Genomic DNA, 27,784 nt, shown 5'->3' with positions numbered 1-27,784 from the left:
AACTCTGAAGGGCATGGGCGATATCCAAAGATCTTCAACATGCGGTGGATGATTAAACTTATCAGACTGGTGCATGATTAAACTTATGACTTGAGAAGTCTTGAATTTGAATTTCCAGTTAAAAAAAAAAAAAAATTTATCTGGAGTGGAGAGGTTTTGGGATTAATGTTTTATACTTCAATAGAAGCTCGAAGAGTAAACAACACAGTTCAAAATTAAACAAGTTAAAATTTGATGGAATTACACATGAGGAAACGTATTAAAGAAATAAATATGTGTTACAAACTGTTACAAATTACACACGCAGGGAATTTCATATCAAGCTTCCAGATGAAATAAAAGCAGGAGAATGAGAGAGACGCACAGGTTACTGCTCTGGAATTTTGTCCTTTAAATATTTCAGAACAGCTTTTGTTCCTCTATCCAAAATTGTCCTTCGGATGCTGTTGTAGAAAAAATATAAAATCATGATCAGGATGATAACTTAAAATTCTGATATATATATATATATATATATATATATATATATATATGTTGAAGAAGAAGAAGAAGAGAAGAAGGATAGCACTTTCATTTCGTTTAACATGCTATTAGATTCTCCTCTTTCTGCAGAAAAATATTATAGTTCTCAATCCAGCAAGTGTCAATTAAAACATGCAACATGACTTGCTATTCTGTTTTCTCCAGCCAGTTTCCTTGATCTTACTTGAATAAAACAGTGAGTTCTCATGGATGCCATTCAAGACTTCGTAGAAGTTTTTTATGGATAGAAATATGAAATGCATATAATTTGCCCTAAAAACAACTCAAAATCAAACATGCAAACATGTGTAATATCAAAGATATCACTTGCTGATCAATAAAAACAATGATAGAGATTACTACTATGGGATAGATTTTAGGATATTTTGAGAGAAATATAGTTTCTTTAAAACTTAATTTTCTTCTATATTTGGATTTCAAGAGAAGGGTCCCTTAAGAACCATAGAATATATAGTTGATTCGACCCTATCTCCTTCTTGATATTGGAGATGAATCTCCACCTAACAAACCCATACAAAAGACTATTTCGAAAGGCCTTAAATTCCTCTCTTATTGGATAGTACATAGAATGGTTGCTTCTATTTATAAATTCTGTAGAAACTACATGGACGATATGAAATTTAAACAAGTCTCTTTGATTCTCTTTGGAATCAGTAAACAATCCTTGCACAAATAGAAATTTACAATCCAGCAAAATCTCTCTTTTGTATTATCGTAAGAAATCTTCCCTTGATTTTAGCTTGGAAGAGTTCAAGCGGCAGAGCCTCTTTCGTATTTGAAAGTTGAAAATCTCCAAGCCACCGAACATTAAACAGCTAATGATAAAACCAGAAAATTCCAAATCTTTTATATCTAAGTTTTTCCATTTCACTTAATTAATTCAAATGCAACCTCTATCATTAACCACAATGTCGACCGATTTACTAAGAAGGCATCAGAATGCGCATGTAAATCCTTTATAACTCTAAGTAGAAAAGAAAATGGCTTCCACTCTTTTTAGTTGAATGTTGACAATAAAAGAGATATTTTAAAGTACATTATTCTTTCTAAAAACACTAATAGTATTGTTTACCAATTACTAGAAAAGAGTTAACATCAGTATGTTTTGAAAGAAAATATAAAGAAATTTACAATTTATATTTACTAGCCTACATTTTCATTCTCCAACCTAAATTGGCTAAAATGGTCACCAATAACATAGACTATAACAAACTTGGCAAAATTAAAAGGACTGGATTAAATTGAAGAAATGTGTAAGGTTTGAAATCTTTTATCATTTTGAAAAACATTAAATGGACTCCATTCATAAAAACTGCCTACAAATCAACTTAATTAACATTAAGCTGTAGCCCAACATAGTAAATGAAGGAAATTATACCTTCTCAGTGGATTTCCATCAAGTCTCAATGCCTGTAGGCTTGGTTCAAGAAAACCCTGACAAAAAAGACACGGAATCAATATTGTTAGCTTAACAACATTTATTGCTACTATGCAAGTTCTAAAGTAAAGAAAAAAAGAAGGAAACGAAAGGACATAGATAGAGGCTTTCATGACAAAAGATTTGAGGAAAATAAATCATGCATTTGTCTATTGTTCATAGCAATATAAGCGGGCAGCTGTAATAGAAACTGTCCCTTTTCAAATCATAATTCATTTCTATTCTTTCTAGTGTGTCAATGTATTTTCCATGGGTAGACTTTCACAACTAGAACAGGTGTTCATTCAGAATACAAAAACCTATCAGAAAAATATTGTAGATTAAACATTATTCTGCAAAACAGTGGCTTCAAAAATGTAGAGCACACCCTCTCTTTACTCCTGTTTTCTTTCCGGTTGAGGGGGGAGCATTTAAACTTCAGATAAGAAATTTTATAACTGAAAAATATCGAAAGGACTGGGTATTCTAACCAGCTCTGGTGGAAGTGCTGCAATACTGTTGTCAGACAGATCAAGCTCAGTGAGAGAGGTAAGACTTTTGAAACCCTGCAGGGAATACTTGCAAACAGTCAAGAACTTGCAGGCAGGTAAAGCATCAAAAGCCAAAAAGAAAGGAAAAGAGGAACACTTTCCAAAGAAAAAGAAAGGGTAGCATTTATTTCAAGACTGAACAAAATGATTAAGATCTTAAAACTGACTAGAAACAAAATTAAGATACACTAAAACATTGACATACTAGATCAATCTTTTCCAATCTCTTGTTTATCTATCAACAAAAAGTCACGGCAAGTCCCGCTGAGCGTAACAAGTTCCTAATCAAGAAGTGTCAGTTTCTTATGTTGAGTACTCTTTTTCATTAACATAATACCTCTGGAATTGATTGCAGAGAATTTCGGCTCAAGTCAAGAATTCGAAGTTGTAGTAGGCTCAATATATCTGATGGTACTTCATGCAGTTGAACATGTCTGTCATGTTAATAGATAAGACAAACAGAAATGATAAGCAGAAAGTGTAGAAGCATAATATGACCTAAATATATAAGAAATGTGTCTGCATGTTCAGTCACAATTTCCAGTTGACTGACCTTAGATATAGCTCCTGCAAATGAGGCAACTTGGAAAAAGGTGGAAGCTCACACACTGAAGCTGGATTACCACTTAGATCCAAGATCTGAAGCATTGATACTGCTTGAAATCCATCCAATGGAATCTACAAGTCAAGTAGAATAAATTGGAAGTCCAACTCCAAAGACAATTTATGAGAACACACATAACAGAGAAACACAAAAGGAACTCGAAATCAATCAGGTGAAGTATATAGATCAAGCAAATAAGGCAGCAAGATCATACTAATGAAAGCAGGCACAGCATCCTTTTAAAATATACAAAAGGCTTGGATTAATGCAAATATTGAAAAGCCAAAAAGGTGCAAAAGGAGTAAGGGGAAGGGAAAGAAGAAGGAGACCGAAGACCTAAGCAGTCAGCAAACATCTTTTCCTTTTTTTAGATCCATGGGAGGCCCGATAGGCCGTGAGCTACATAACAGGGGATGATAGCCATCCCCTTACACTCGCCATAAAGGCGAAATCTCACATAGTATAGAGGTGGAGACTTGAACTCAAAACCTCCATCCCCCAAGAGCATTTGCTCTTGCCACTTGAGCTAGGTCAATAAATATCTTTAGTATCCAGAACAGACTAATATCCTATTTTAACTTTCTCATTGAATAAATTTGGTGACAAATTATTGTTCTTAGAGACAAACTCTATCTGATATTATCTATATATCCCAACATGCAAACAAGGCCCCTATATTAAGTACAGCAGAGATGGAAAGTCGTTTTTGAAACTCTAACTGATAAGATTTACTTTTCGCACTTCATTTTTACTGCATTAGAATAAAAACCTCATGGTTGACCTTGTATGAATATTTAGTCTAAACTACACTATTGTGCATTGGAATTGAAGTGGTTTTCTTTTCCCTGTTTAAGCTAGGCTCTTGGACCTCATAATAAAACCTTGTCCTCTTATATCTCTCCCTCTCAAAGTAGCAAAGTGAAACCTTGATTCAGAAACTTCACTAATTGTTTCCTATCAATTAATAATATCAAGAGTGGAGAAAATCAAGTTTTTTTATCATAGATAGAGCCTAGAAAAAGCATAAATAATATGGTTAGCTATTTTTCTACAGTACAATTTGTTATACTATGTAACATCTAAAGGAAGTTTGGATATTTTAATAGTAGAAATAATAGTCTTTTATGCTAAAGACAACTATGTTATTTTTCTTGTCAAACATTTATGTGGATTGAAAATCAAGCCACCCTTTAAAAAAAAAAAACAATTATAACAACCCCACCCCACCAGTGTATTTCGTCTTTCTCAATTAGCTTATTTCCTAACAATGAAGAAACATACATCAGGTCTCGTTACCTGTCTGAGTGGATTATTGTCCAGCTTCAAACATGAAAGGTTAGAAAGTGATTTCAGAATTGCCCCAGGCCACTCTTGGATCTTGTTCTTGGATAAAATCAAGGTCTGCAGATTTGAGTTAATAAAAATTTGATCATTGAAAGCTCATACAGGCATGCTTATCAGTATATGACACTCCCAGATCTTGTCGACCCTCAGAAAGTTATCAAATGATAAAAATTTGAACACTAATCTGATTATCCAAGTAGAAATGAAATGAAACAAATTAATTGCAGAAACTTTATTAGCTACATTATTAAATCAACTTGTTAGTCAACAATCATAGATCCCAAGTTAATGGTCAATGACCAGATTTGTGACAAAATCACCCACCTCAAAGCATATGAAAGATGTACGCCCAACATTAAAGAAAAATAGCTATTGATTTTATGTCAGGATCAAAAAGATTAGCTTTCAAATGATTAAATAGTATTAGGTGCTTGTTGACTGATCCTTCAACCACGGAATGCATGTATCTGTGTAGAATCAAAAGACCAGTTTCTGTAATTACATTTGTTATTAATACATCATTATGAAGTTTCAGAAAATGAAATAACAAACACAAAAAGGGACTCACTAGGATTTTGACATTCTGGTGACAAAATAAATTTTAATATTAAAAAATAAAAGAAAATAATAACAAATAGATTTTTTCACCTGAAACCCTAGTACGAGAAAGAAATCAGAGAAATTTTACCTGGAGAGAAACACATGAGGAAAGTTCAACTGGCAGTTCCTGGATGGAATTCTTAGAGAGATCAACTTTTACAATTTCACCTGATTCCCATACTTCTGATGGAACAGCACTCAAGCCCAGCCCTACCAGAAACAGTTCCTGAAATTCCAAATAATAATTGGTGTAAAGAAGTCAAATACATAGATGGACAGATCATGCATAAGGAAGATTTAGGGTGTGTTTGGAATTGCTGTTCGGTGTTGAAAAAGCAGGTCTAGAATTTTTGATTTCAATTTTTATTTTTTTTATAAACAGTTTTTCTCAAATCTGCTTTTGAGAGAAGTATCAATTTACTTGTTTTTAGCAAGAGCAATTTTCAAAACACAAAAAATAAAATGAAATAAATGTTGAGGTTGGTAATGCCAAACACAATGTTAAGCTGTCTCCTAGGATTGCTGCAAATTAGAGTTATAACCAAGTTGAGCCGAGCCGAGCTGAGCTTTGGATAACTTGGGCTTAAATCATTTATTTTCAAGGTGAGTCAAATAAATTTTCATGTCTCACGTGCCGGAACGAGCTTAATGACTATGAATTAAAAATTAAATTATTCATTGATCCATTAAAAAAGTAATATTTATTACAGAATTAGACATCTTAAAATTCATAATTTTATTCTAGTAAATAAGTTTAAGAGGTATTTTTATAACTACTATAAGCAAACACATAAATTATATATTCAAATATCAAAATTTAATTTACAAACTATTTCATGAATTTATAAACAAGCCGACTTACGGCTTACGGAGCTGAGCTTTCCTAGCTTGAGCTCAGCTTGTTTATTAAATGAGCCTTGTTAAACAAACTCAAGCGAGCTTTTATCTAGTCAAGCTTCGAGTAGCTCATAAGCGGCTCGGCTTATTGGCAACCCTACAACAAATCAATAATTTTGGAATAATAAGCATAGACAACATGGTAGCATGTCAAGATTTTTAGGGAGTTGCCAGCTTAGCAGATAACATTTCTTGTCATCAAGCCTGATGATATGAGGTTGAAATCCATTAAAACGTAGGATTTGAGATTTAAAGGAAAGACAAGGTTATCCCATTGCGCAATGCAAATTTAGCATTATTTCAACAATTCACATTTGGAATGTAAAGTCCAAAATTTTCATATGATTGAAGAAAATTTAATGACTGTCAATGCTTAAGTAAGGTGTTTCAACAATTTTCCGAAACAGCATAATCTTAAGATAACAAGTTACCAAAACTTGTTCCTCACATTTATATATTGGATATCTCTCTAGCAAAGACCTCTCACTGCATGCTTCTCGTTGCATAATCATATTAGGTGAAAAAAATGACTGAGGTTGGGCTAAAGGATTCAATAGGTTTCAAAATGATTATATTTAATTTCACTGCCATAACTAAGTTGAACCTATTTGTAATCCTCAGAACTACAGCTCATACCAACTATCATTTAAGAATTTGCAAGTACATAACCCAGATCCAAATTCAAATGGATAACATATAAAAATTATGTCTCTCACATTTCCTTTAACTAACAAAATAACTTTTTTTCAAAAGAAAGCTAGTGGGGACAACCAATATGCAAGAAAAGGTTAACTTGAAACTAAAATGATGGCTACCTTTGTACTGATAGATAATCGCGATGCCATGGCAATAACATCCTTTTTTGGTGGAGTATTAGCTTCAGAATCTACATGACCATTTGGCAATGAGGCCAAATGTTTAATTCTCAACAAGAATACAAGGGAGGGAAAAAACGCTATGGAGAAGGTAATGAACATAAAAATGAATTGTTGATTATGTATGGCCAATGGGTTTAAGAAAAAGTGAAGAAAAAATCTTACCTTCACCTTCAGAAAGTCTACTTCGAAGATACCTCAGTAAAGCAGGGGTGGGTCCAGAAACCAATGAACTGAAAGAGGAGAAAGAAGTATCATGTAACAGACTTGTATCATCAATAATAGAACATTCACTACAGGCCAATTCCATGCCCCACACCTTCGTATAGTTCGCAATGGATTGCCCGTAAGCAACAGTTTTCGCAAAGTTGTCATCCTGCCTGCACAAGTAATATATTTGTTGCATTGTTTAAATATGACGTTAATAATTAACAACTTTAAATTCCTTCCTATGCATAAAAAATAAAAGCAAAGTTGAATAAAGAAATTCCTGATAAAGGAAGACAGTTGGACCAATAGATGATCTAGGTAAAATTTGCATCCTCACAGCATAACATAACATAAGCATATTCGAAGAAGTACAATTTTCAAGTAACAAACAATGCAACAGAAAACAATGAGAGCTAAATTTGTGTGCTTTTTTCCCTTCTTAGACCATCATATTCCATCGATGAACATAGACACAAGTATACCAGATTAATTTTATAGTATCAACAAAAATATTTGCTAACCTTACCAATCTCTAAGGGCAATCCACTCAAAGAATTATTTGAAAGATCCAGGACTGAAAGATGTAATTTGCATCCCTCGACAGGAAACTCCTTCAACTGTATGTGTAAAGTAATTAGTACAAATTAGAACTGTGAATAATATCTGTTTGCACGATATTTTTATTTGATCTAATTGATCTCTGCAAGTAGCCATGAGTCAGAAAGGTTTCTGCAGAAATCAATTGATCAGAAAGGAAAAGAACAAATATTTTGCCAATTGAGCACTTCTAATTGACTGGTTCAACTAAATTCTTGTAGCAATTGCTTTGAAATGTAAAATACTAAATAGAGGTACCATAAACTGCTAGAAAGCTATTAAATCTGAAGGGATGTCACTTCCTGCCATATAAAGCTGAACCAAAGTGATCATAACAAATAGAGCATTGTACTAATGTACTCTAACCTGTATCAACAACCAGATCTAGCAAGGAGGTACTTAATAAATTAGAATAGAAATTAGACCTGATTTGAGTGAAGATCTAGAGTTGCTAAGCGAGAAACTTCCCCAATCTCTGCAGGTAAAGTAGACAGTAAATTGTTCCTGAAAATGTAAGGTCGAAAATGCCAGATGATTATCAAAGCGGAACAATTTAAGAGAAAATCTGCATTCTCCAAATACCCCTAATAATTCAAATGCATTCTCTAAAATGGATGAGAATATCACCCCATGTAAAATTCCAAAAGAGAACAGCAGCCTTTTATTGATGGTGGTATTGATGAAATTTCTGCAACAATCAAATACGGGCAACACAATAGGAGATTAGAGAAAATAATGAAAATACTCTGAATGGGAATCCTAGATTGATTTTGTTGACAGTTGTTCCCATGTTTTTAGGGCTTAATTTTAGGAGTTAATTAGTATTGACTCTTGATTGTAAGAGCCAATTATGCATATTACTGTAAGTTTGGCAGTAGTGATTCTTTCTTTTTAGAGATGTGTGAAACCCTATAAATAGAGATTAATGGGTGTAGAAATAGAACAACAGAAACTATTAAATTTCTTCTTGTCCTAAAAACTTCATGGTGTCAGAGCTTGATCCCTTTAGGGTGACTCTCTCATATTGCTAACCCTAGAATCAGCCTCTCTGCATATTTCTACCAAATCAAATTTTTATTCCAACAGTATTTTAGACATGTCTGACGAAAAGAAGGAAGGATCTTCTAATCCTACTGAGCATGGTGGTAGAAACATGATAACCACTATGAATGACAACCCTTCTCTCCAAATCAGTCCAGTCAAACTAGATGGAATGAATTATCTTGCTTGGTCGCGATCATGCTTCCTATTTATTCAGGCTAGGGGATTGCAAAGTTATATCAATAATGACAAAAGAAGACCTGATGGAACAGATCCTGTATGTAGCAAATGGGACTCAAAAACACTCTCATCATGTCATGGTTGCTCAATTCAATGCAACCACAGATTGCTCGAGGCTATTTACTTCTTGATACAGCTCAGAAAATTTGGGATGCAGCTGCCCAAACTTATTCCCAGTCAGGTAATGATGCCCAGGTATATGAATTGCGGAAAAAAGTTCATGAAACCAAACAAGGTAAGCTGACTATTGCCTAGTATTTTTCTGAACTTAATGGCTTGTGGCAAGAACTTGACTATTATCAGGATTTACAAGTGTCTTGTACAACTGATGCAACAAAGTTCCATAAAATAATGGAAAAGGAACGTGTGTATGACTTCTTGGCAGGATTAAATGATGTGTATGATCAGATCAGAGTTCAAGTACTTGGACGTGACCCTTTTCCCTCCTTGCGACAAGCATATAGCCATGTGCAGCAAGAAGAGAGCCGACGAAATGCTATGCTGCCAACTATTTCAACTGAAAGGTCAGTTATGATGGCTGAATCATCATCCATGAAACCTGATTCAACTAGAATTGACTCTCTGAAGGAAGTAGAACAAGACAGTAGAAGGTGCGACTATTGTGGCAAACCAAGGCAAACTAGAGAAACATGCTGGAAACTTCATGGTCGCCTACCACGTGGTCGAGTGGGAAAAAAATCTGGTAGTACACGGCCTCAAGCTCATGTCTTCGAAACTCTTGACATTGAATTGCCAAGAGAAATCGAAGCCTTCTGGTGGACTTTCCAATGAAGAATTGAAAACTCTTAAACTTCTTATAGCTAAGTTTGAATCCCCTTCCACTGCAGCTACTACTTCCACTCCTTTATCTTACCTTGCACATTCAGGTATACCACATCTAGCCTTACATGCTAGGCATACTAATACCTGCGATACTCCTAGTGAATCATGGATTTTAGATTCTGGAGCATCGGATCATATGATCAGTTCTCGAAAAAATTTCTTCACTTACAATTCTTGTTCAGGTCATGAAAGAGTTCGTATTGCGGATAGGTCCTTGTCTCCCATCATCGGGAAAGGTTCTATAAGTTGTACTTCATCTATTAACCTACCACTTGCCTTGCATATTCCTGGTTTCTCATATAATTTGTTATCTGTTAGTGCTCTTACAAGAGATTTAAACTGTAAGATTGAATTTTTTCCTTCTCATTGTGTCATACAGGAATTGAGCACCGGGAAATCAATTGGCTATGGTAGAGTACATAATGGCTTGTACCAGTTACATGAAGGACCAATTCCTAAGGCTTTACTAGGTGAATCTGAATCAGCTCCTCATCAAATTATTCAATGGCATAGGCGTTTAGGACACCCTTCATTTTCTATTTTAGAAAGGTGTCATCCTCATTTATTTAAGCAATGTGATCTAAAGACCTTAGTTTGTGATGCATGTGAATTTGCTAAGTGATAATGCAATAATATATGCATTTTATATGCTATATATATACGTTGTTCTTCATGTTATCTTCGCATTTCTAATCTTTTAGAGCTATTATTCGTTATTTTCGATATTTCTCTCATCGGGTTCATTTTGTTTTGTTTTTGTAGGAATTGGCTGGAGTTGCTAGGTGTTGGCGAGGATGTTTGTAGAGTCGTTCATGGTCAACCATGATGTCAAAGAGATACTCATGCCTACGAGGATCTTATATCGCGAAACGAGCAAGGGAAGCTATCCCGTGGCCACTCCGCGACTTGGCTTCCAAGGCCAACGATAAAGCAAAGAAAAAGTCCACTCCGCCCCCTGCTCACGGCCTACAATGCCACGCCGCGGCCTGCCTGTGGCTGGATTTGCAAAACTGCGTTTTGGACACCTATCTAGTCGAATTTTTAAGGTGAAAACCTAGCCAAACTCCTGGATATCCTATGATATAGATAGATGGTGAAAAGAACCTGAGAGGAGAGCCCCCCTTCCTTCTTTTCTCTTTAATTTGTTTTCTTTCTCTATTTTATGTTACTTTTCTTTGTGCTTTGAAGATTTACCAAAGACCTCATCATTCAATTATCAATCCAAGTATTTTCCTTTTCCTTTTTAAGCTGTTATTAATTATTTTTTCTTTTATAATCTATTTTGTTTATTTAACTATCATGAGTGAGTAGTTTTCTAATCTAGGGTTAAGTGAACCCTAGCCATGATTGATGTATGATTTGTTCCTTTAATTTCCCAAATTAATTATTTAATTGCTCTTGCTTAATTGATTGTGCATATTCCAAAACTAGATTAGGGATAATTAGTATTATTATGATTCCATTGTCTTTATCACAACGGGAATTGGGTTTTGACGGATTTGAATATTTCAATTAAGGACATGAAATTCTCCACGGGAGTAGGTAGAATGGATTGTTAGGAAGTCAGAGTATTGAGTTTAATGTCTTTAATTTGCATGATTCCACGGGAGTAGGTTTTGATTGCATATTAGGGAAGCCATTTATACTCGGGAGAGATCTATGGTATTTTATGGGGTTCACCTTTCCTTATGGACATTTATTTAATTAGTTTGGGGTAGGAACTTATCTTTGCATAAATTGTGCTAGTGGGGATACTTAAATCTAGGTGCTTTTTATCCTAGAATTTATTCTCATTATTATTATTTGCATTATAGATTAATTCATCTTTAGTCGTTGATTTGGTAACTTACTTAGCATTAATTAAAGTCAAGATTAGCTAGTTTTTACTACTTCAGTCTCTAGGGATTCGACCCTTACTTGCCCGACTACATAGTTAGAAGGTCTAGTTAGGTTATTTTTGATAGGCATGCGACAACCTTGTCAAATTTTGGCGCCGTTGCCGGGGACTGACGGTATTAAAGTAGTTAATTTTGATTTATTTTTGCTAAGCTTTAGGTTTAAGTGCTTCGGCTATTATTCCTTGTGCTCCTAATCTTTTGTTTCTAGTTTTCTTTCTTATTGCATGCAAACTCGACAAACAGGTTCAAGAGATTTAATCCCTATTGATCTTGAGATCGAGGCTATTGTACGTAAGCAAGGAAGTAAAAGGAGAAGGAATAAGAACAAGCAAAGGAAACAATGGCTGAACCACCGGTTGCTAAACCTCTTTGGGAGTATGGTGTATCGGATGCAACTACCGGTGCGATGTCTAGCATTCTTAGACCTGTAATTACTGCAACACACTTCGAACTGAAACCTCAGTTTATTAAGTTCATCTCCAATGATTCCTTTTCAGGGGGAGTCAATGATTGTCCTGTTAATCATATTGATAGTTTTCTAGAGAAGTGTGACACTTTTAAGATTAATAATGTAAGTGATGATGCAATTAGACTTCGCTTTTTTCCTTTTTCTCTGAGGGATAGGGCAAAGGAATAGCTAAAAGATGAAGGCATCGGTACTTTGATTCATGGGACAAGCTAGTAAAGGCATTTTTGGCCAAATTCTTGGGTCAAGAGAAAACTGCAAGGCCAAGGACCGAGTTGAGCACTCTTCGTCAACTAGATGATGAGTCATTGTATGAGTTCAAGCGTCTGCAGAGAAAGTGCCCTCATCATGGAATTCAAGAGTGGCTATTGATTCAGACATTCTATAATGGGTTGACACATGAGTATATGATTTACATTGACGCTGCGTCGGGTGGTAATTTTGTTGAAAAGGTCCCTACTGAGGCTAAGGCATTACTTGAGAAGATGGCTGCTAATGATAACTTTCACTCAGGTGAGAGAAACAGTGCAAAAAAAGGGGGTAAACATGACGTTGATGCAATGACTCTCTTGACTAGTACTGTGTAGGCTTTGTCACTTAAGGTTGATCAACTTCGACCAGGGCCATCTATGGTAGCATCTTGTGAGACATGTGGAGTACATGGACACATTTCAAGTGAGTGTCAATATGCTGAGATGTTAATGGAGCAAGCTAACGCTCTCTATAACAACAACCAGCAAAGGAGACCCTATGATCCCTACTCCAACACTTACAATGAAGGTTGGAAACAAAACCCAGCATTCTCTTACAAGAACACTCAAAATCAGTTGAACCCACCACTACCACCACCACCTCGCAACAACTTCAATCATCCTCCAGGTTTTCAAAATAGACCACCCTTCAATCATCAAAACTACAATCAACAGCCTCCCCCACTACAACCACAACCCAAGTCCAATCTAGAAGCTTTGGTTGAAACTTTTGCAGCCTCATAGGCTAAACAAGACAAGTATTGGGAAGAGCAGTTGAAACAGAATAGTCTTCTTACTGCTACAGTTCAACAGATTCAAGCTCAAACCAAGCTCATGGAGAATCAGATAAGCCAACTTGCTCAACAAGTAGGTCAATCTTCAAAGGTTCTGGGTCACTTTCCTAGTAACACCGAGCAACCACCGAAGGTAGAAAGCTAGAAGACCTTCCACCGAAGGTAGTTCAAAAGAAAGCAGTTGCAGTAGATGAAGAGATGGTTGAAGCTGAGAAGATGATAGAAAAGAAGAAAATTGAAGAGAAGGAGCCCATTGTCATTAAACCTTACAAGCCACTTGTACCTTTCCCACAACGATTGGCACAGGCAAAGCTAGAAAAGAACTATGGGAAATTCTTGGACATTCTAAAGAAGTTGCAGATCAACATCCCATTCTTGGATGCAATCTCAGAGATGCCCTCCTATGCAAAATTTCAAAAGGACATGCTCTCTAACAAGAGGAAAATCGAAGAGAATGCAACAATCTCACTAATAGTTGAATGCAGTGCTTTATTGCAAAACAAGCTTCCAAAGAAGCTAGGAGATCCAGGGAGCTATTCCATTCCAGTCAAGCTAGGTGACATCGAAATAAAGAAGGCTTTATGTGATATAGGGGCAAGTGTCAGTCTTATGCCCCTATCAATTTGCAAGAAACTTTCAGATGGGTGAATTAAAACCCACGAGCATCTCCCTACAGTTGGTAGACAGATCAGTGAAATTTCCTTTGGGTATTCTTAAGGATGTGCCACTTAGAGTTGGGAAATTCTTCATCCTTTGTGATTTTGTGGTTATGTAAATGGAAGAAGATGAGCAAGTCCCTGTCATTCTAGGAAGACCCTTCTTGGCCACTGCTGGGGCCACTATTGACATAAAGAATGGGAAAATCACCTTTGAAGTGGGTGATGAGAAGGTGGAGTATTCGCTCACAAGTTCTATGAGTTTTCCTTCTAAGGAGGAAACAATTTATAGCATGGATGCTCTAGATGAAGTAGTGGAAGCTAAGGCCACGGATTTACAACTCGATGATTCATTGTAGACAATCTTAATAGGGAGTGCAGATAAATAGGCTTGGGAAACAAGGGAGTACAAGAGGCTCTTGGAGGAGACACAAGTGCTAGAAGCTGATGAGCCTATCAAGGAAGTGTTAAAACCAAGGGAGTCTAAGGAGAGTACTACGCCTCCTGAGGTAGAATTAACACCCCTTCCCTTTAACCTGAAATATGTGTTTATGGGTCCTAATAAGACATACCCTGTTATTGTTAATGCCGAACTCAATGACATGCAAACTGAGCAATTGTTTGTGGGTATTAACCCATCTTTCTACATGCATAAGATCAATCTTGAGGACGACCATACATCTTCTATAGAATCTCAAAGAAGGCTTAATCCAAATATGATGGAAGTAGTCAAAAGGGAGGTTCTTAAATTGCTTGATGTAGGGATAATCTACCATATCTCAGATAATAAGTGGGTTAGTCCTGTACAAGTGGTTCCAAAGAAGGGAGGTATGACCGTTGTCAAGAATGACAAGGGTGAACAAATCCGCACTAGAACTGTGACAGGGTGGCGAATGTGCATTGATTATAGGAAATTAAATAAAGCCACCTGAAAATACCACTTCCCTCTCCCGTTTATTGATTAAATGTTAGAAAGATTGGCAAAGCATTCCTTTTTCTGTTGGCTAGATGGATACTCAGGGTTTTTCCAAATTCCTATTCATCCTGACGATCAGGAAAAGACTACTTTTACCTGCCCTTATGGCACCTTCGCTTATCGAAGAATGACATTTGGAATATGTAATGCTCCTGCCACTTTTCAACGATGCATGATGGCAATTTTCTCAGGTCTTATTGAGAATTCTATGGAAGTTTTTATGGATGACTTCTCAGTCTATGGAACATCTTTTGATGCTTGCCTTAATAATTCGGAAGGGGTGCTCCATAGATGTAAAGAAGTCAACCTAATTCTCAATTGGGAAAAATGCCATTTCATGGTACAACAGGGTGTCGTTTTGGGTCATGTTGCTTCTCATAGGGGCATCGAAGTTGACAGGGCTAAGATAGAGGTCATTGAGCGTTTACCACCGCCTAATTCTATAAAAGGAGTAAGGAGGTTTCTTGGTCATGCGGGGTTTTATCGCTGTTTTATCAAGGACTTTTCAAAAATTGCTTGACCTCTAACTAAGCTCTTAGGCAAGGATGTTTCCTTTGTTTTTACTGATGTTTGTATTGAGGCTTTTGACAGGTTAAAGCAAGCTCTTATATCTGCTCCAGTCATGCAATCGCCAGACTGGAATCTTCCATTTGAAATCATGTGCGATGCCAGGGACTATGCAGTTGGGGCAGCGTTGGGCCAGAGGAAAGATGGCAAGCTCCATGCCATCCACTACACGAGCAAAACTCTTGATTCGGCCCAGATGAACTATGCCACAGCTGAGAAGGAATTGTTGGCAGTGGTGTATGCAATGGAGAAGTTTCGGTCCTATCTGGTTGGATCGAAGGTGATAGTTCACACGGATCACGCAGCATTGAGGTATTTGATGAGTAAGAAAGATGCTAAACTTCACTTGATTCAGTGGATTTTGTTGTTACAAGAATTTGACTTGGAAATTAAGGACAAGAAAGGAGGCGAAAATGTTGTTGCTGATCATCTCTCCTGACTTGTCCTTGATGGTGAAGGTGATGAGGATTGCCCCATCGATGATTCATTTCCTGATGAGCAACTTCTAGCTCTAGCTATTAAGGAAATCACATGGTATGTTGATATAGCAAACTACTTGGCCAGTGGTACTATTCCTCACGGCTATTCATTACAACAAAAGAAGAGATTCTTTAAAGATGTGAGGAGACATTTTTGGGACGACCCTTTTCTTTACAAATCTTGTGCTGATGGGATGATTAGAAGGTGTATTTCAAAAAGTGAGGTGCCATTCCTTATTTCACATTGTCACGATTTGCCATGTGGAGGACACGCTGGCACTAATAAGACTGCAGCAAAGATTCTTCAGTGTGGTTTTTATTGGCTAAGTCTTTTCAAGGATGTTGATCAACATGTTAAGTCTTGTGATCGATGTCAACGAACTGGTAACATCTCTAAGAGGAATGAAATCCCTCTTAATAACATCCTCGAGGTGGAATCGTTCGATGTGTGGGGAATAGATTTCATGGGACCGTTCCCTGCTTCTCATGAGAATAGGTATATCTTGGTTGCTGTGGATTATGTCTCAAAGTGGGTCGAAGCCATAACTACTCCAACCAATGATGCTCGCATGGTAAGCAAGTTCTTTAAAAAGAATATTTTTTCTCGATTTGGTGTAGCACAAGTGTTGATTAGTGATGGAGGCAAGCATTTCTTGGAGAATCAATTTGAGGCGATGCTTAAGAAGTATGAAGTACATCATCGAGTGGGGCTTTCATATCACCCACAAAGTAGTGGTCAAGTAGAGATTTCTAACCGAGAGATCAAAACCATCTTGGAGAAGACGGTTGCAAATTCAAGGAAAGATTGGTCCGTGAAACTCGACAATGCACTATGGGCTTATAGGACTACATTTAAGACCCCTATTGGCACCACTCCATATCGACTAGTCTATGGGAAAGCATGTCATCTTCCTATTGAATTAGAGCATCGTGCATTTTGGGCTATCAAGAGCCTAAATTTCGACTTTCAAATGGCCGGTGAGAAAAGACTCCTGCAACTTAATGAGCTAGAAGAGATTCGACTTGATGCTTATGAAAGTTCAAAGTTGTACAAGGAGAAGACTAAAAGATGGCATGACAAAGGGATTTTGAGAAGAGAGTTTAAGGAAGGCGACTTAGTTCTCCTTTTTAACTCTAGATTAAAACCCTTTCCTGGAAAACTTTGTTCTCGATGGTCAGGATGGTTCAATAGAGCTTTGGAACAGACAAAATGGTACTTTCAAAGTGAATGGTCAAAGAGTGAAACATTACAGAGTCGGTGACCTTACTGACGAGAGTGTGGATATCACACTTTCCGACCCTTCATCGGAATGAATCGCGAAGGAGGTCGAACTTATGACCTTATAAACAAGCACTCTTGGGAGGCACCCCAAACTCATTCCTAATTTTTATTTTTATTTTCAATTTTCTTTTTACTCATACTTTACTTTATTTACTTACATTTTGCATTTATAAAATAAATAAAAAAATTAAATTAGAAAAATAAAATCATAAAAATAATTTTTCGTTTTATGCAAGCATTTTGGTACAAAATTAATTTTCTTAGGACTTAGAACTTTGACTTTTTGTCTTCTTTTATTTTGCTTTGTTTTGTGTGTTGTGTTTTTATTTCTTTTACTTAATTTCTTTTAGCTTAAGCCTTATTCTAGTTTTATTTCTTTCATTTCATTTTTTTTAATAGGTACTCATGCCCTCACCAAATTAGCCAAAAGAAAAAGAGAAAAAAAGGGGGGAAGCGGGAGAATGAAGGTAGTCTAGTCCACCACCACCTCGCGGCCGACTACTCTCAACCACAGGTAACCCGCAGCTCTCAAAATAAAACAGGACACGAGGCAGTCCACTCCACAGCAAGGTCGCGACCTGATATCTTGAGCCACTGCCGGACCATGACCTCACACCTGAAAAAGGAGACAACCAGTCTACTCCACGGGATGGACGCGATGCACCCATAATCATTGCAGCCTGGTCGTGAACAATCTGCTGGATTTTTTATGCTCGATTCAACTAGACTTCAACCAAATTCGCTCTGGAGAATCTAAATACTTGGATGAAATCACAAGGGTTTTCGATCCCTCCTCCTCTTTAGTGAGATTTTATGAGTACCCCTCCCTTTTACTCATGTTTATATTTTGCTTTTGCACTGAGGACTTTGCAACATTTAAGTGTGGGGGAGGGTATTAATGTATGTATTATTTTCTTTTTGGTGTTGCTAAAGAATAAAGAAATGGAAAAAAAAAATTTGAACATTCCAAACCAATTTATAAAGCAAGTAATTTCAAAAGAAAAAATATTTTTCTATAGTTCTTGTCATGAGTTGATTGACACTGGATTGAATAATTCGGTAATGATATGTAAATCCTTTCTTGGCAATGGGTTGTGGCTAGAATTATCTTCCGGGCCCTGACTCGACTAATGCATGTATCTTGAGTAACTTGTGAGGAATTTGAGCCATATAGACTGACACATCTGAATCAGTCTCTGTTTTTCACGTGTGATTAAATATTTTCCTCTTATGTAGTACGATTCTTGGAATTGCCTTGGTTCTATTTGAGATTTTGTGACACGCATGTAGGGGGATGACTAAAGATTTCTTTAGGTAGTTAGAGCCTCAAATTTTAGGATTAGGATTATTCGCTCCTTTTTCTTTTTATTTTACATTCCCCTCTAGGTTGAACCATATTGAGCTTCGATCCCATTTCTTGACGCCCTACATTACATGCCTTAGAGCCCTTTTGTAGGTTTTGTTTGGATTTTGCGGAATATGCTACTACAATGTGTGCTTTATATGTTAATATGGAGATTCTGATATGAAAGAAAAGTTACAAAGTTTGTTACTCAAATAAAGTGTTAGTTTATTTTCAAAAAAAAAAAGTGAAAAGTTCTAGAAAGAAGCACATAATTTCCCGATATACAAAAAAAAAAAAGAAAAGAAAAAAAAAAGAGAAGAATAAGTGAAAAAGTTCGGAAAGAAGCACATAGTTTCCCGATATACCAAAAAAAAAAAAGAGGAGAATGAACCTAACATTTGGAAATAGTTGTGTTGGTTGGAGTAAATTTTATTTTCTTTTATTAGGATTTGAGCACTACATCCCCAAATAACGTTGTCTTACCCTATTTTAAACAAGCCTACCCTAGTACAAGAAACTCATGACCCCCGTGTTTGTGCCATCCCAAAAAAAGTTGAGAAAGACGAAAGGCAAGGCTAAAGAGGAAGACTATAAAAGTGTCGACGTGAAATAGGTTGAGTGATCATGCTGCTACCTTTTTAAACACATGAGAGACTCAATTTGTTTTCTTTTATAGAACTAAAGTGAGAAGCTACATGCATATGACTGAGTTAGGGGAAGGAAGCGGTAAGATTAGTTGGCCATTGAAGGGTGTTATCGACTTCCTGTTTCATTCCATGTTCGTTGATTTGTGACCTTAACATAGTTCTTAAAATGATTTTAAGTTTTCATTATTGTTACTTGATTGAATTTATTGGTTTGGATGTTCATTATTCCGGTTTGTAGGTATGCCATTTTGAAAACCTTCACGAGACCTTACTCGTCCGCTAGGGGAACCTAGGCGTTTAAAGGGCTTGTTGCACATGCTAAGTGCAACCGTGATTCCTACGATAGTGAGTTAGGATTTTATTGCTTTATTAGTATAGTTTTTCTTATTTTTATTTTGTTTCCTCGAGGATGAGTAAAGGTTAAATGTGGGAAAATTTGATAACGCAATAATATACGCATTTTATATGCTATATATATACGTTGTTCTTTATGTTATCTTCGCATTTCTAATCTTTTAGAGCTATTATTCGTTATTTTCGATATTTCTCTCCTCCGGTTCGTTTTATTTTGTTTTTGTAGGGATTGGCTCGAGTTGCTAGGTGTTGGCGAGGATGTTTGTAGAGTCGTTCATGGTCAAACAAGATGTCAAAGAGATACTCATGCCTAGGAGAATCTTATATCGTGAAACGAGCAAGGGAAGCTATCCTGTGGCTACTCCGCGACTTTTCCAAGGCCAATGATAAAGCAAAGAAACAGTCCACTCTGCCCCCTGCTCGCGGCCTACAATGCCATGCTGCGGCCTACCCGTGGCTGGAGCTGCAAAACTGCGTTTGGACACCTGTCTAGTCGAATTTTTAGGGTGAAAATCTAGCCAAACTCCTGGATATCCTATGATATAGATAGATGGTGAAAAGAACCTGACAGGAGAGCCCCCCTTCCTTCTTTTCTCCTTAGTTTGTTTTCTTTCTCTATTTTATGTTACTTTTCTTTGTGCTTTGAAGATTTATCAAAGACCTCATTATTCAATTATCAATCCAAGTATTTTCCTTTTCCTTTTTAAGCTGTTATTAATTATATTTTCTTTTATAATCTATTTTGTTTATTTAACTATCATGAGTGAGTAGTTTTCTAATCTAGGGTTAAGTGAACCCTAGCCATGAATGATGTATGATTTGTTCCTTTAATTCCCTAAATTAATTATTTAATTGCTCTTGCTTAATTGATTGTGCATATTCCAATACTAGATTAGGGATAATTAGTATTGTTATGATTCCATTGTCTTTATCACAACGGGAGTTGGGTTTTGACGGATTTGAATATTTCAATTAAGGACATGAAATTCTCCACGGGAGTAGGTAGAATGGATTGTTAGGAAGTCAGGGTATTGAGTTTAATGTTTTTAATTTGCATGATTCCACGGGAGTAGGTTTTGATTGCATATTAGGGAAGCCATTTATACTCGAGAGAGATCTATGGTATTTTATAGGGTTTACCTTTCCTTATGAACATTTATTTAATTAGTTTGGGGTAGAAACTTATCTTTGCGTAAATTGTGCTAGTGGGGATACTTAACTCTAGGTGCTTTTTATCCTAGAATTTATTCTCATTATTATTATTTGCATTATAGATTAATTCATCCTTAATCGTTGATTTGGTAATTACTTAGCATTAATTAAAGTCAAGATTAGCTAGTTTTTACTACTTCAGTCTCTAGGGATTCGACCCTTGCTTGCCCAACTACATAGTTAAAAGGTCTAGTTAGGTTATTTTTTATAGGCACGCGACAGCCTTGTCACTAAGCATACTAGAACTTCATATCCTTCAACTAATAATAAAAGTTTAGTGGCTTTTGAGATGATTCATTTAGATGTATGGGGCCCCAGCCCAATAGTTTCTTTATCTGGGTATAAATGGTTTGACATTTATTGATTGCCACAGTAGGATGACAGGGGTGTATTTGATGCGTGCCAAAAATGAAGTTTTTTCTTGCTTTTAGTCTTTCCATAGAATGATCAGTACACAATTTAGTACTAAGGTAAAAAATTTTCGAAATTGATAATAGCACAGAGTATATGGAGAAAACCTTCCATCACTATTTAGACACTCATGGGATTATTCACCAAACTAGTTGTGTTAATACTACTGCTCAAAATGGAGTATCTATACGAAAGAACAGGCATCTCTTAGAAGTTGCTAGGGCTCTTAAGTTCACCATGCATGTTCCTAAGGCTTATTGGGGTGATGCGATTCTTACAGCTGCTTATTTAATCAATCGTATGCCATTAAGAACCTTGAATTTTAAGTGTCCTATAGAACTTATCCAGGGCAATAACTCTCACATTATTTCTCCAATGGTTTTTGGATGTGTTTGTTTTGTGCATAAGAACTATGGAGGAAAATTAGATCCTAGAGCCTTAAAAGGTATTTTTATTGGCTATTCACCTACTCAAAAGGGATATAAATGTTATCACCCTTCGTCTAGAAAGGTGTATGTGAGTATGGATGTCACCTTACGTGAGTCAGAAGCCTTTTATCCACCATCGCCTCTTCAAGGGGAGAATGATCATATACAAGATGTGATTCCTCTTGGTCAACCTATAGTTGAGTTGCCTATGTATAATGGTCAGAGGGAGCATGGAAGTGATGATAATACTTGTGATGGAGATCATGTTCAAACTGATGCTGAAAAGATACTTGAACGAGCAAGGAAAAGATTTGACAAACCTAATCTATTAAGGTGCTCACGCAAGAAAAAGGAAAATACTACTCTTCATAGCCAATCACCCAACCCGGGCTCAAGTCCTGTGGATTCAGGTAATCTATCTCCTCCTTCTAACTTGTCTAATGAACTTCCATCTCTTAATTCATGTGATAATGATCTTGATCTTCCAATAGCTGTCAGGAAAGGAGTTAGATCTTATACTCAACATTCTATCTCTAATTTTGTTTCGTATAAAGATTTGTCTCCTTCCTATAGAGCCTTCTTGTCTTCTGCATTCTATCTCTATACCACAGGGATGGGAGGAAGCTGTTAGTGATCCTAAATGGAAAGATGCTATGGTGGAAGAAATGAAAGCCTTGGTAAAGAATGGAACATGGGAGGTTGTCGACATGCCATTCAGAAAAAAACCAGTAGGATGTAAATGGGTATTCACAGTGAAGCATAGGGCAGATGGCTCCATTGAAAGGTTAAAGGCGCGACTTGTGGCAAAAGGTTTCACCCAAACCTATGACATTGACTACCAAGAAACATTTGCACCTATTGCCAAGATGAATTCAGTAAGAGTGCTCTTATCTTGTGCTGCAAATCTTGGATGGGATCTTCAGCAGTTCGATGTTAAAAATGCCTTCCTACATGGTAACTTGGAAGAAGAAGTCTATCTGGAAATTCCTCTAGCTTTTTCCAATCAAAAAACTGAAGGAAAGGTATACAGATTAAAGAAAGCCTTATATGGTTTGAAACAGTCCCCTCGAGCTTGGTTTGATAGGTTCAGTAAAGCAACCATTGCTTTTGGTTACAAACAAAGCCATGCAGATCATACTATGTTCATCAAATATCTCCAAGGGAGGATTACCATTCTCATTGTATATGTTGATGATATAGTGATAACAGGTGATAATCAAGAAGAAATGACCAGGCTGAAGAAGTATTTAGCCACGGAGTTTGAGATCAAAGATCTGGGTAAATTACGATATTTTCTTGGGATAGAAGTTGCTCGATCATAAAAGGGTATATTCATCTCCCAAAGAAAATATGTCCTTGATTTGCTAAAGGAAACAGGAATGCTAGGCTGTAAACCTATTGACACTCCTATTGAAGCTAATCATAGGCTAAAAGAAAATGTCGGAGAATTAGTTGACATTGATCTATATCAATGACTGGTTGGGAGATTGATTTATCTTTCTCATACACGGCTTAACATTGCTTATGTGGTAAGTATAGTTAGCCAATTTATGCATAGTCCCCGAACTATACATTTTGATGCTATTTTTCGAATTTTAAGGTATCTCAAGTCTAGTCCAGGTAGACCTGTTCATGGACCTGGGTACCCGCCCAGGCCCGTACTCTTCGGGCCGGGCTTGGACAAAATTTTTTGTGTATAAGCCCGGCCCGGCCCGAACCCACGAAAAGCCCGTACTCCTCAGGCCGGGCTTAGGATTTATATAGAAACCCAAGCACGGCCCGACCCGATGTCTAGTTTAGTTAGAAAAATATGTCATACTCAGCACTCGAACCTGTGACCTTCTGCTTATAACTAATTGCCTTATACCACTTAGCTAGTTATTATTTCTGTTTATAGTTTTGTTGTTATTAATAATATATAGAAACCCAAGCCCGGCCCGAGCCCGCCCAGGCCCGGCCAATGAACAGATCTATTTACAGATTTAATAGTTGGTCGGGCCGGGCTTTTTAAAAAATTTCGGGCTCGGGCTTGGGTAGAGAGATTAAAAAATTTTCGGGCTTGGGCGGGCTCGGGCTTATAAAAAAAAAGTCAGGCCCAGCCCGAGCCCGCCCAGGCCCGACCCATGAACAGGTCTAAGTCCAGGTAAAGGAATACTTTCTGTGAATAATGGTCATTTACAAATTGAAGCATATTCTGATGCTGATTGGGCGGGCTCTCCTAATGATAAAAGATCCACTTCTGGTTATTGTTCCTTCGTGGGTGGAAATTTAGTCACTTGGAGAAGCAAGAAACAAAGTGTAGTGACTAGGTCAAGTGCTGAAGCAGAATACAGAGCAATGGCGCAAGGAGTATGTGAACTGTTATGGCTTAAGAAGTTAATGCAAGATCTACATCTTCTAGAAGAAGAGCGTGTGTTGTTACATTGTGATAATAAGGCAGCCATAAGTATAGCTCATAACCCAGTACAACATGATCGTACAAAACATGTTGAGATTGATCGATTCTTCATCAAAGAAACATTAGAAGATCAAAGTCTCAGAATCAGCTACACAAATTCAAAAAATCAATTAGCTGATGTATTTACCAAGGGGTTATGTACTGGATTGTTTCACTCTTTTGTATGCAAGATGGGTATGGCTGATATACATACACCATCTTGAGGGGAGTGTTGATAGTTGTTGCCATGTTTTTATGGCTTAACTTTAGGAGTTAATTAGTATTGACTCTTGATTGTAGGAGCCAATCATGCATATTACTGTTAAATTAGGCAGTAGTGATTGTTTCCTTTTAGAGATGTGTGAACCCTATAAATAGAGATTAATGGGTGTAGAAATAGAACAACTGAAACTATTAAATTTCTTCTTGTCCTAAAAACTTCAGATTTACTCACTGTTTTGATGAAAGTCAAGACGAATGAGTCGTGAAAGGCTTCCAACATTATCTGGTATACAAGTCAGCAAGTTCTTTGCTGCAAATGTTGAAAAATAAAAACATTTGAGTTTTCTATAGATATAAATATAAAACTGCATATTGTTTAAAAAAAAAACTAACTCACAAGTACTGCAAATAATTACATGCATTAAGTTCTGTAAGCATAGTCCATGACGCCATCAAATTCTCAGAAAAGGTTTGTAACTTGTTTCCCTACCATGCATAGAAGATACATTAAAATATAGGAGACCATCAATCTCAGTAGATATTAGATCCCTAAACAAATGTAATAAAAGCTAAATAGTTATCATGAAATAATAAATATGACAATCTGTGTTACCTCCACATCCACTTTTGTCAGTTTCAAACATTTTGCTAGATCTTCAGGGAAGCTGGTGATTAAGTTGTTTGATACCTGGGGAAAAGCAAAACAAGCAAGTTTTAGAAGAAAATCAAATATAATATTTAGAAACAAGAAAAATAAATGTGTGAACTCTGATTTCATGCCAAGAAGATCTAAGTGTCATAAGTCATGAAGATAATGTTTCAGACAAGCCCCAACATGACACTTTAAAAAAAAAAAAAAATCTATATGTATATAAAAACTTTGTTTAACATGTGTACTTACTTTTGACATATAGGCATAATACTGTTGCATAATTTTTATATTTTTTTGAATTATTATATTAAAAATCAGTGTTTTAAAAACCGTACCAGAGAGTGAACCGGTCAGGGTTCAACTGGTTTGACCGATCGGGCTGCCGGTTAGACCGGTCTAATAAAAATTAATTATATTTTATTTGTTAGTTTTCTAAAATGATAATTACAATAAACTAATAGTAGATTATCAACTTTTAATAGTATTTAATAAAGTACAAACACTAAAAATTAAATAATTAAATAATAGATTTAAGTACATGTATTTTAATATAATTATATCCTATAATAAAATAATAAATACAAAATATATAAATTGTAAAAAAAACTATTATTTTTTATCTAAATACAAATTCTAATGATTTGAAACACAATTTAATTCAATTTTTGGTGTTATAATCCATTTTTTTCTTTATTTTTTTAATATTTTTTTTACAAATATATATAATAAATTGATTTTGACTGGTTTTGCTGGATTCAATCCAGTCCAAACCGGTTCAACTGCAAATCAAGTTTTTTAGCCAAATTGGACTGGACTGACCATTGGTGCCCAATTGAACCAGTTGAACCGACCGGTTTGGTCCGATTTTTAAAACACTGTTAATAATATTATAATATAGTTAATACATTAAGTAATATCTTTTTTCCCAATTAAATAATGATTCTAATTCTATAAAGTATTTTACCTAATAGGTTACTTTCCTAACTAAACTTTGATTTCCAATTATAAATAACAGTATATTAATTATATTTTAAATATTAGTTTATATAAATGTAATTAATATATTGACGAATAAAATAACAAAGCTTCCTCATCTTATACGATATATTATCAATTATTACCTTTTATTTAATTGTTATTAAAAAGTCCAATTTAAATTTTAGGACTTGAAATATTTGTAATTAAAGTAAATGCAACAATCGTGTAATAAGACGACTGGTATATATTAAAAGTGCTAGCAGGATTACTAACCAACATATTTATTTCTGTATTGGTAATATTAATTTGTTAGTTACCATCCTCACTTGTGATTGCCAAAGCGGAAAAATAAAAAATAAAAAACTAAGCAGCACTCTACACCTATTATATGCATTAAATCTATGGATATATGAGCTACAAACATATCAGTCCATCAGCATCAAGAAATTCAAATCTCATTCCAAATTAATAACATAGAAAGGTTCTGTCAGCTTTACCAATCACACGGCCTGTACCTATATATTCATCGTCATTCAAGGAAAGCATACCTTCAATTCAGATAAATCTAAACATCTTCCAACTGAACCCGGGAGTTCCTTAAGCTGATTGCTTGAACAATCAAACCTAAAATGAAGACACAGAATTAAAAATCACAAGAAAGAGTATAAATCCAAACTTTACATATGATATCAAACAAAGTATGAAGCTATAGGTAGTTTCACATGAATAAATTAACAGAAGGTCAGCAACTGCAATTTCAAAGTGACAGAAATGAATCACAAATATAAAGTAACTCCCTATAGATCTCATCACAATCACACATTTTATCGGTCTCAGTAGCTGGACATGGTCTGAATGTGGCTAGGAAACATGTTTTACCTGTATCTCATGCATATTTTGGGTTTCATGCTTGTCATCTTCCATCTTAATTAACTCACTTAGAGTTAGATTTTCTGAAACAGATAACAATTTTCTTTCTAAAGTTCAATTACGTAGTAATTCTTTTGGTATTTACTTGTTCTTTTTGGTTCTCTTGTTGATACAACTCTGTATTAACAGGGATATGCAATTAGCAAATTAATGATTATCAAACCTCAGGCTCTTACAGACGTCTATGCCGATTTGAGTCTTGAAAAACGAATGATAAAGCTCAGAAATGATGCTTACTTGACAAGAGAAGTTGCTGATCCAATTTCATCAGGAACTGTTTGAATCATATTAAATGACACATCTAATGATTTAAGCAATGAAAGCCTGTCCAAAAAAAAAAAAAAAAAAAAAAGAAATACCCCATCAAGCATCGAATAAAATAACAACTAAATAGAAAAGATAGCCATATATATGTAAATTTGAAAAACACATACTCTCCAATAGCAGCAGGAAGTGCAGTAAGCTTGTTGTTACTAACATTCAAAACAGTAAGTTGAGGTAAAAGTCTCAAGTCTTCCTTCAATGACTCTATGCTATTATGAGCCAGTATTAACTTTTGCAGCTCCACAGTCTAACAGCAATAACCACAAGAAATCAAATGATAGCATAAAAAAAAAAATTCTCAAATTAAATGCAGCATTAATTTATTTTGATCAAAGTCAAGTTTAATTAAATTAGAGAATTACCTCCCACCACTTCTCACCCTCTCCAGCTGCATCTGAACTTCTGTAAACCTCATCTGGCACGTCCCTGAAGATCCGAAATCAATTAAAACACTTAATTTAACCTAATTTGAGATCTTTATAGTTACATTTATACAATTTTTTTTATATATTAATGGTTAAAGAAAAAAAAAGAAGGGTAAACGGAGTTGCCTGAGAGAGCGATTCGAAAGATTAAGAGAACCGGAAGTTTTTGCAGCTTTCAGGACCCGATCCATTTTTCTGTTTCAGATCTCCACTCGCGGATTGGAACACATTGTAAACCAAAGCGTATATCAAAATGAATATCAAGAGTGTCTGTGGTAAATAACCAAT

The 27,784-nt window shown here is 35.8% G+C and overlaps 1 protein-coding gene across 4 annotated transcripts; it reads right to left on the bottom strand.

Moving 5' to 3' along the window:
• Nucleotides 1-196: 196 nt before the first annotated feature.
• Nucleotides 197-27,784, bottom strand: LOC8288367 (plant intracellular Ras-group-related LRR protein 6). Of its 4 annotated transcripts, none has more exons than XM_048379449.1 (21): nt 27,623-27,777; nt 27,434-27,497; nt 27,182-27,318; nt 26,985-27,071; nt 26,366-26,441; nt 24,801-24,875; nt 24,604-24,673; nt 24,420-24,497; nt 8,266-8,326; nt 8,064-8,142; nt 7,568-7,658; nt 7,151-7,211; nt 6,997-7,064; nt 6,772-6,842; nt 5,148-5,285; nt 4,412-4,516; nt 3,065-3,189; nt 2,849-2,945; nt 2,452-2,526; nt 1,922-1,977; nt 197-443 (listed from the first exon to the last, which is right to left on the bottom strand). In XM_048379449.1, the coding sequence occupies exons 1-21, from the start codon at nt 27,685-27,687 to the stop codon at nt 368-370; spliced, it is 1,755 nt and encodes a 584-aa protein (XP_048235406.1). In that variant the 5' UTR covers nt 27,688-27,777; the 3' UTR covers nt 197-367. The 4 variants fall into 4 exon arrangements, 3 of the variants coding, with proteins under 3 accessions (XP_048235406.1, XP_015580480.2, XP_015580482.2); XM_015724994.3 differs by lacking the exon at nt 197-443 and adding an exon at nt 1,103-1,358; XR_007217392.1 differs by lacking the exon at nt 197-443 and adding an exon at nt 2,717-2,792 and having other exon boundaries at nt 1,917-1,977.

Source organism: Ricinus communis, chromosome 9 (assembly GCF_019578655.1).
Source record: "Ricinus communis isolate WT05 ecotype wild-type chromosome 9, ASM1957865v1, whole genome shotgun sequence".
Taxonomy (NCBI): domain Eukaryota; kingdom Viridiplantae; phylum Streptophyta; class Magnoliopsida; order Malpighiales; family Euphorbiaceae; genus Ricinus; species Ricinus communis.
This window is presented reverse-complemented; position numbering and strand designations above follow the sequence as displayed.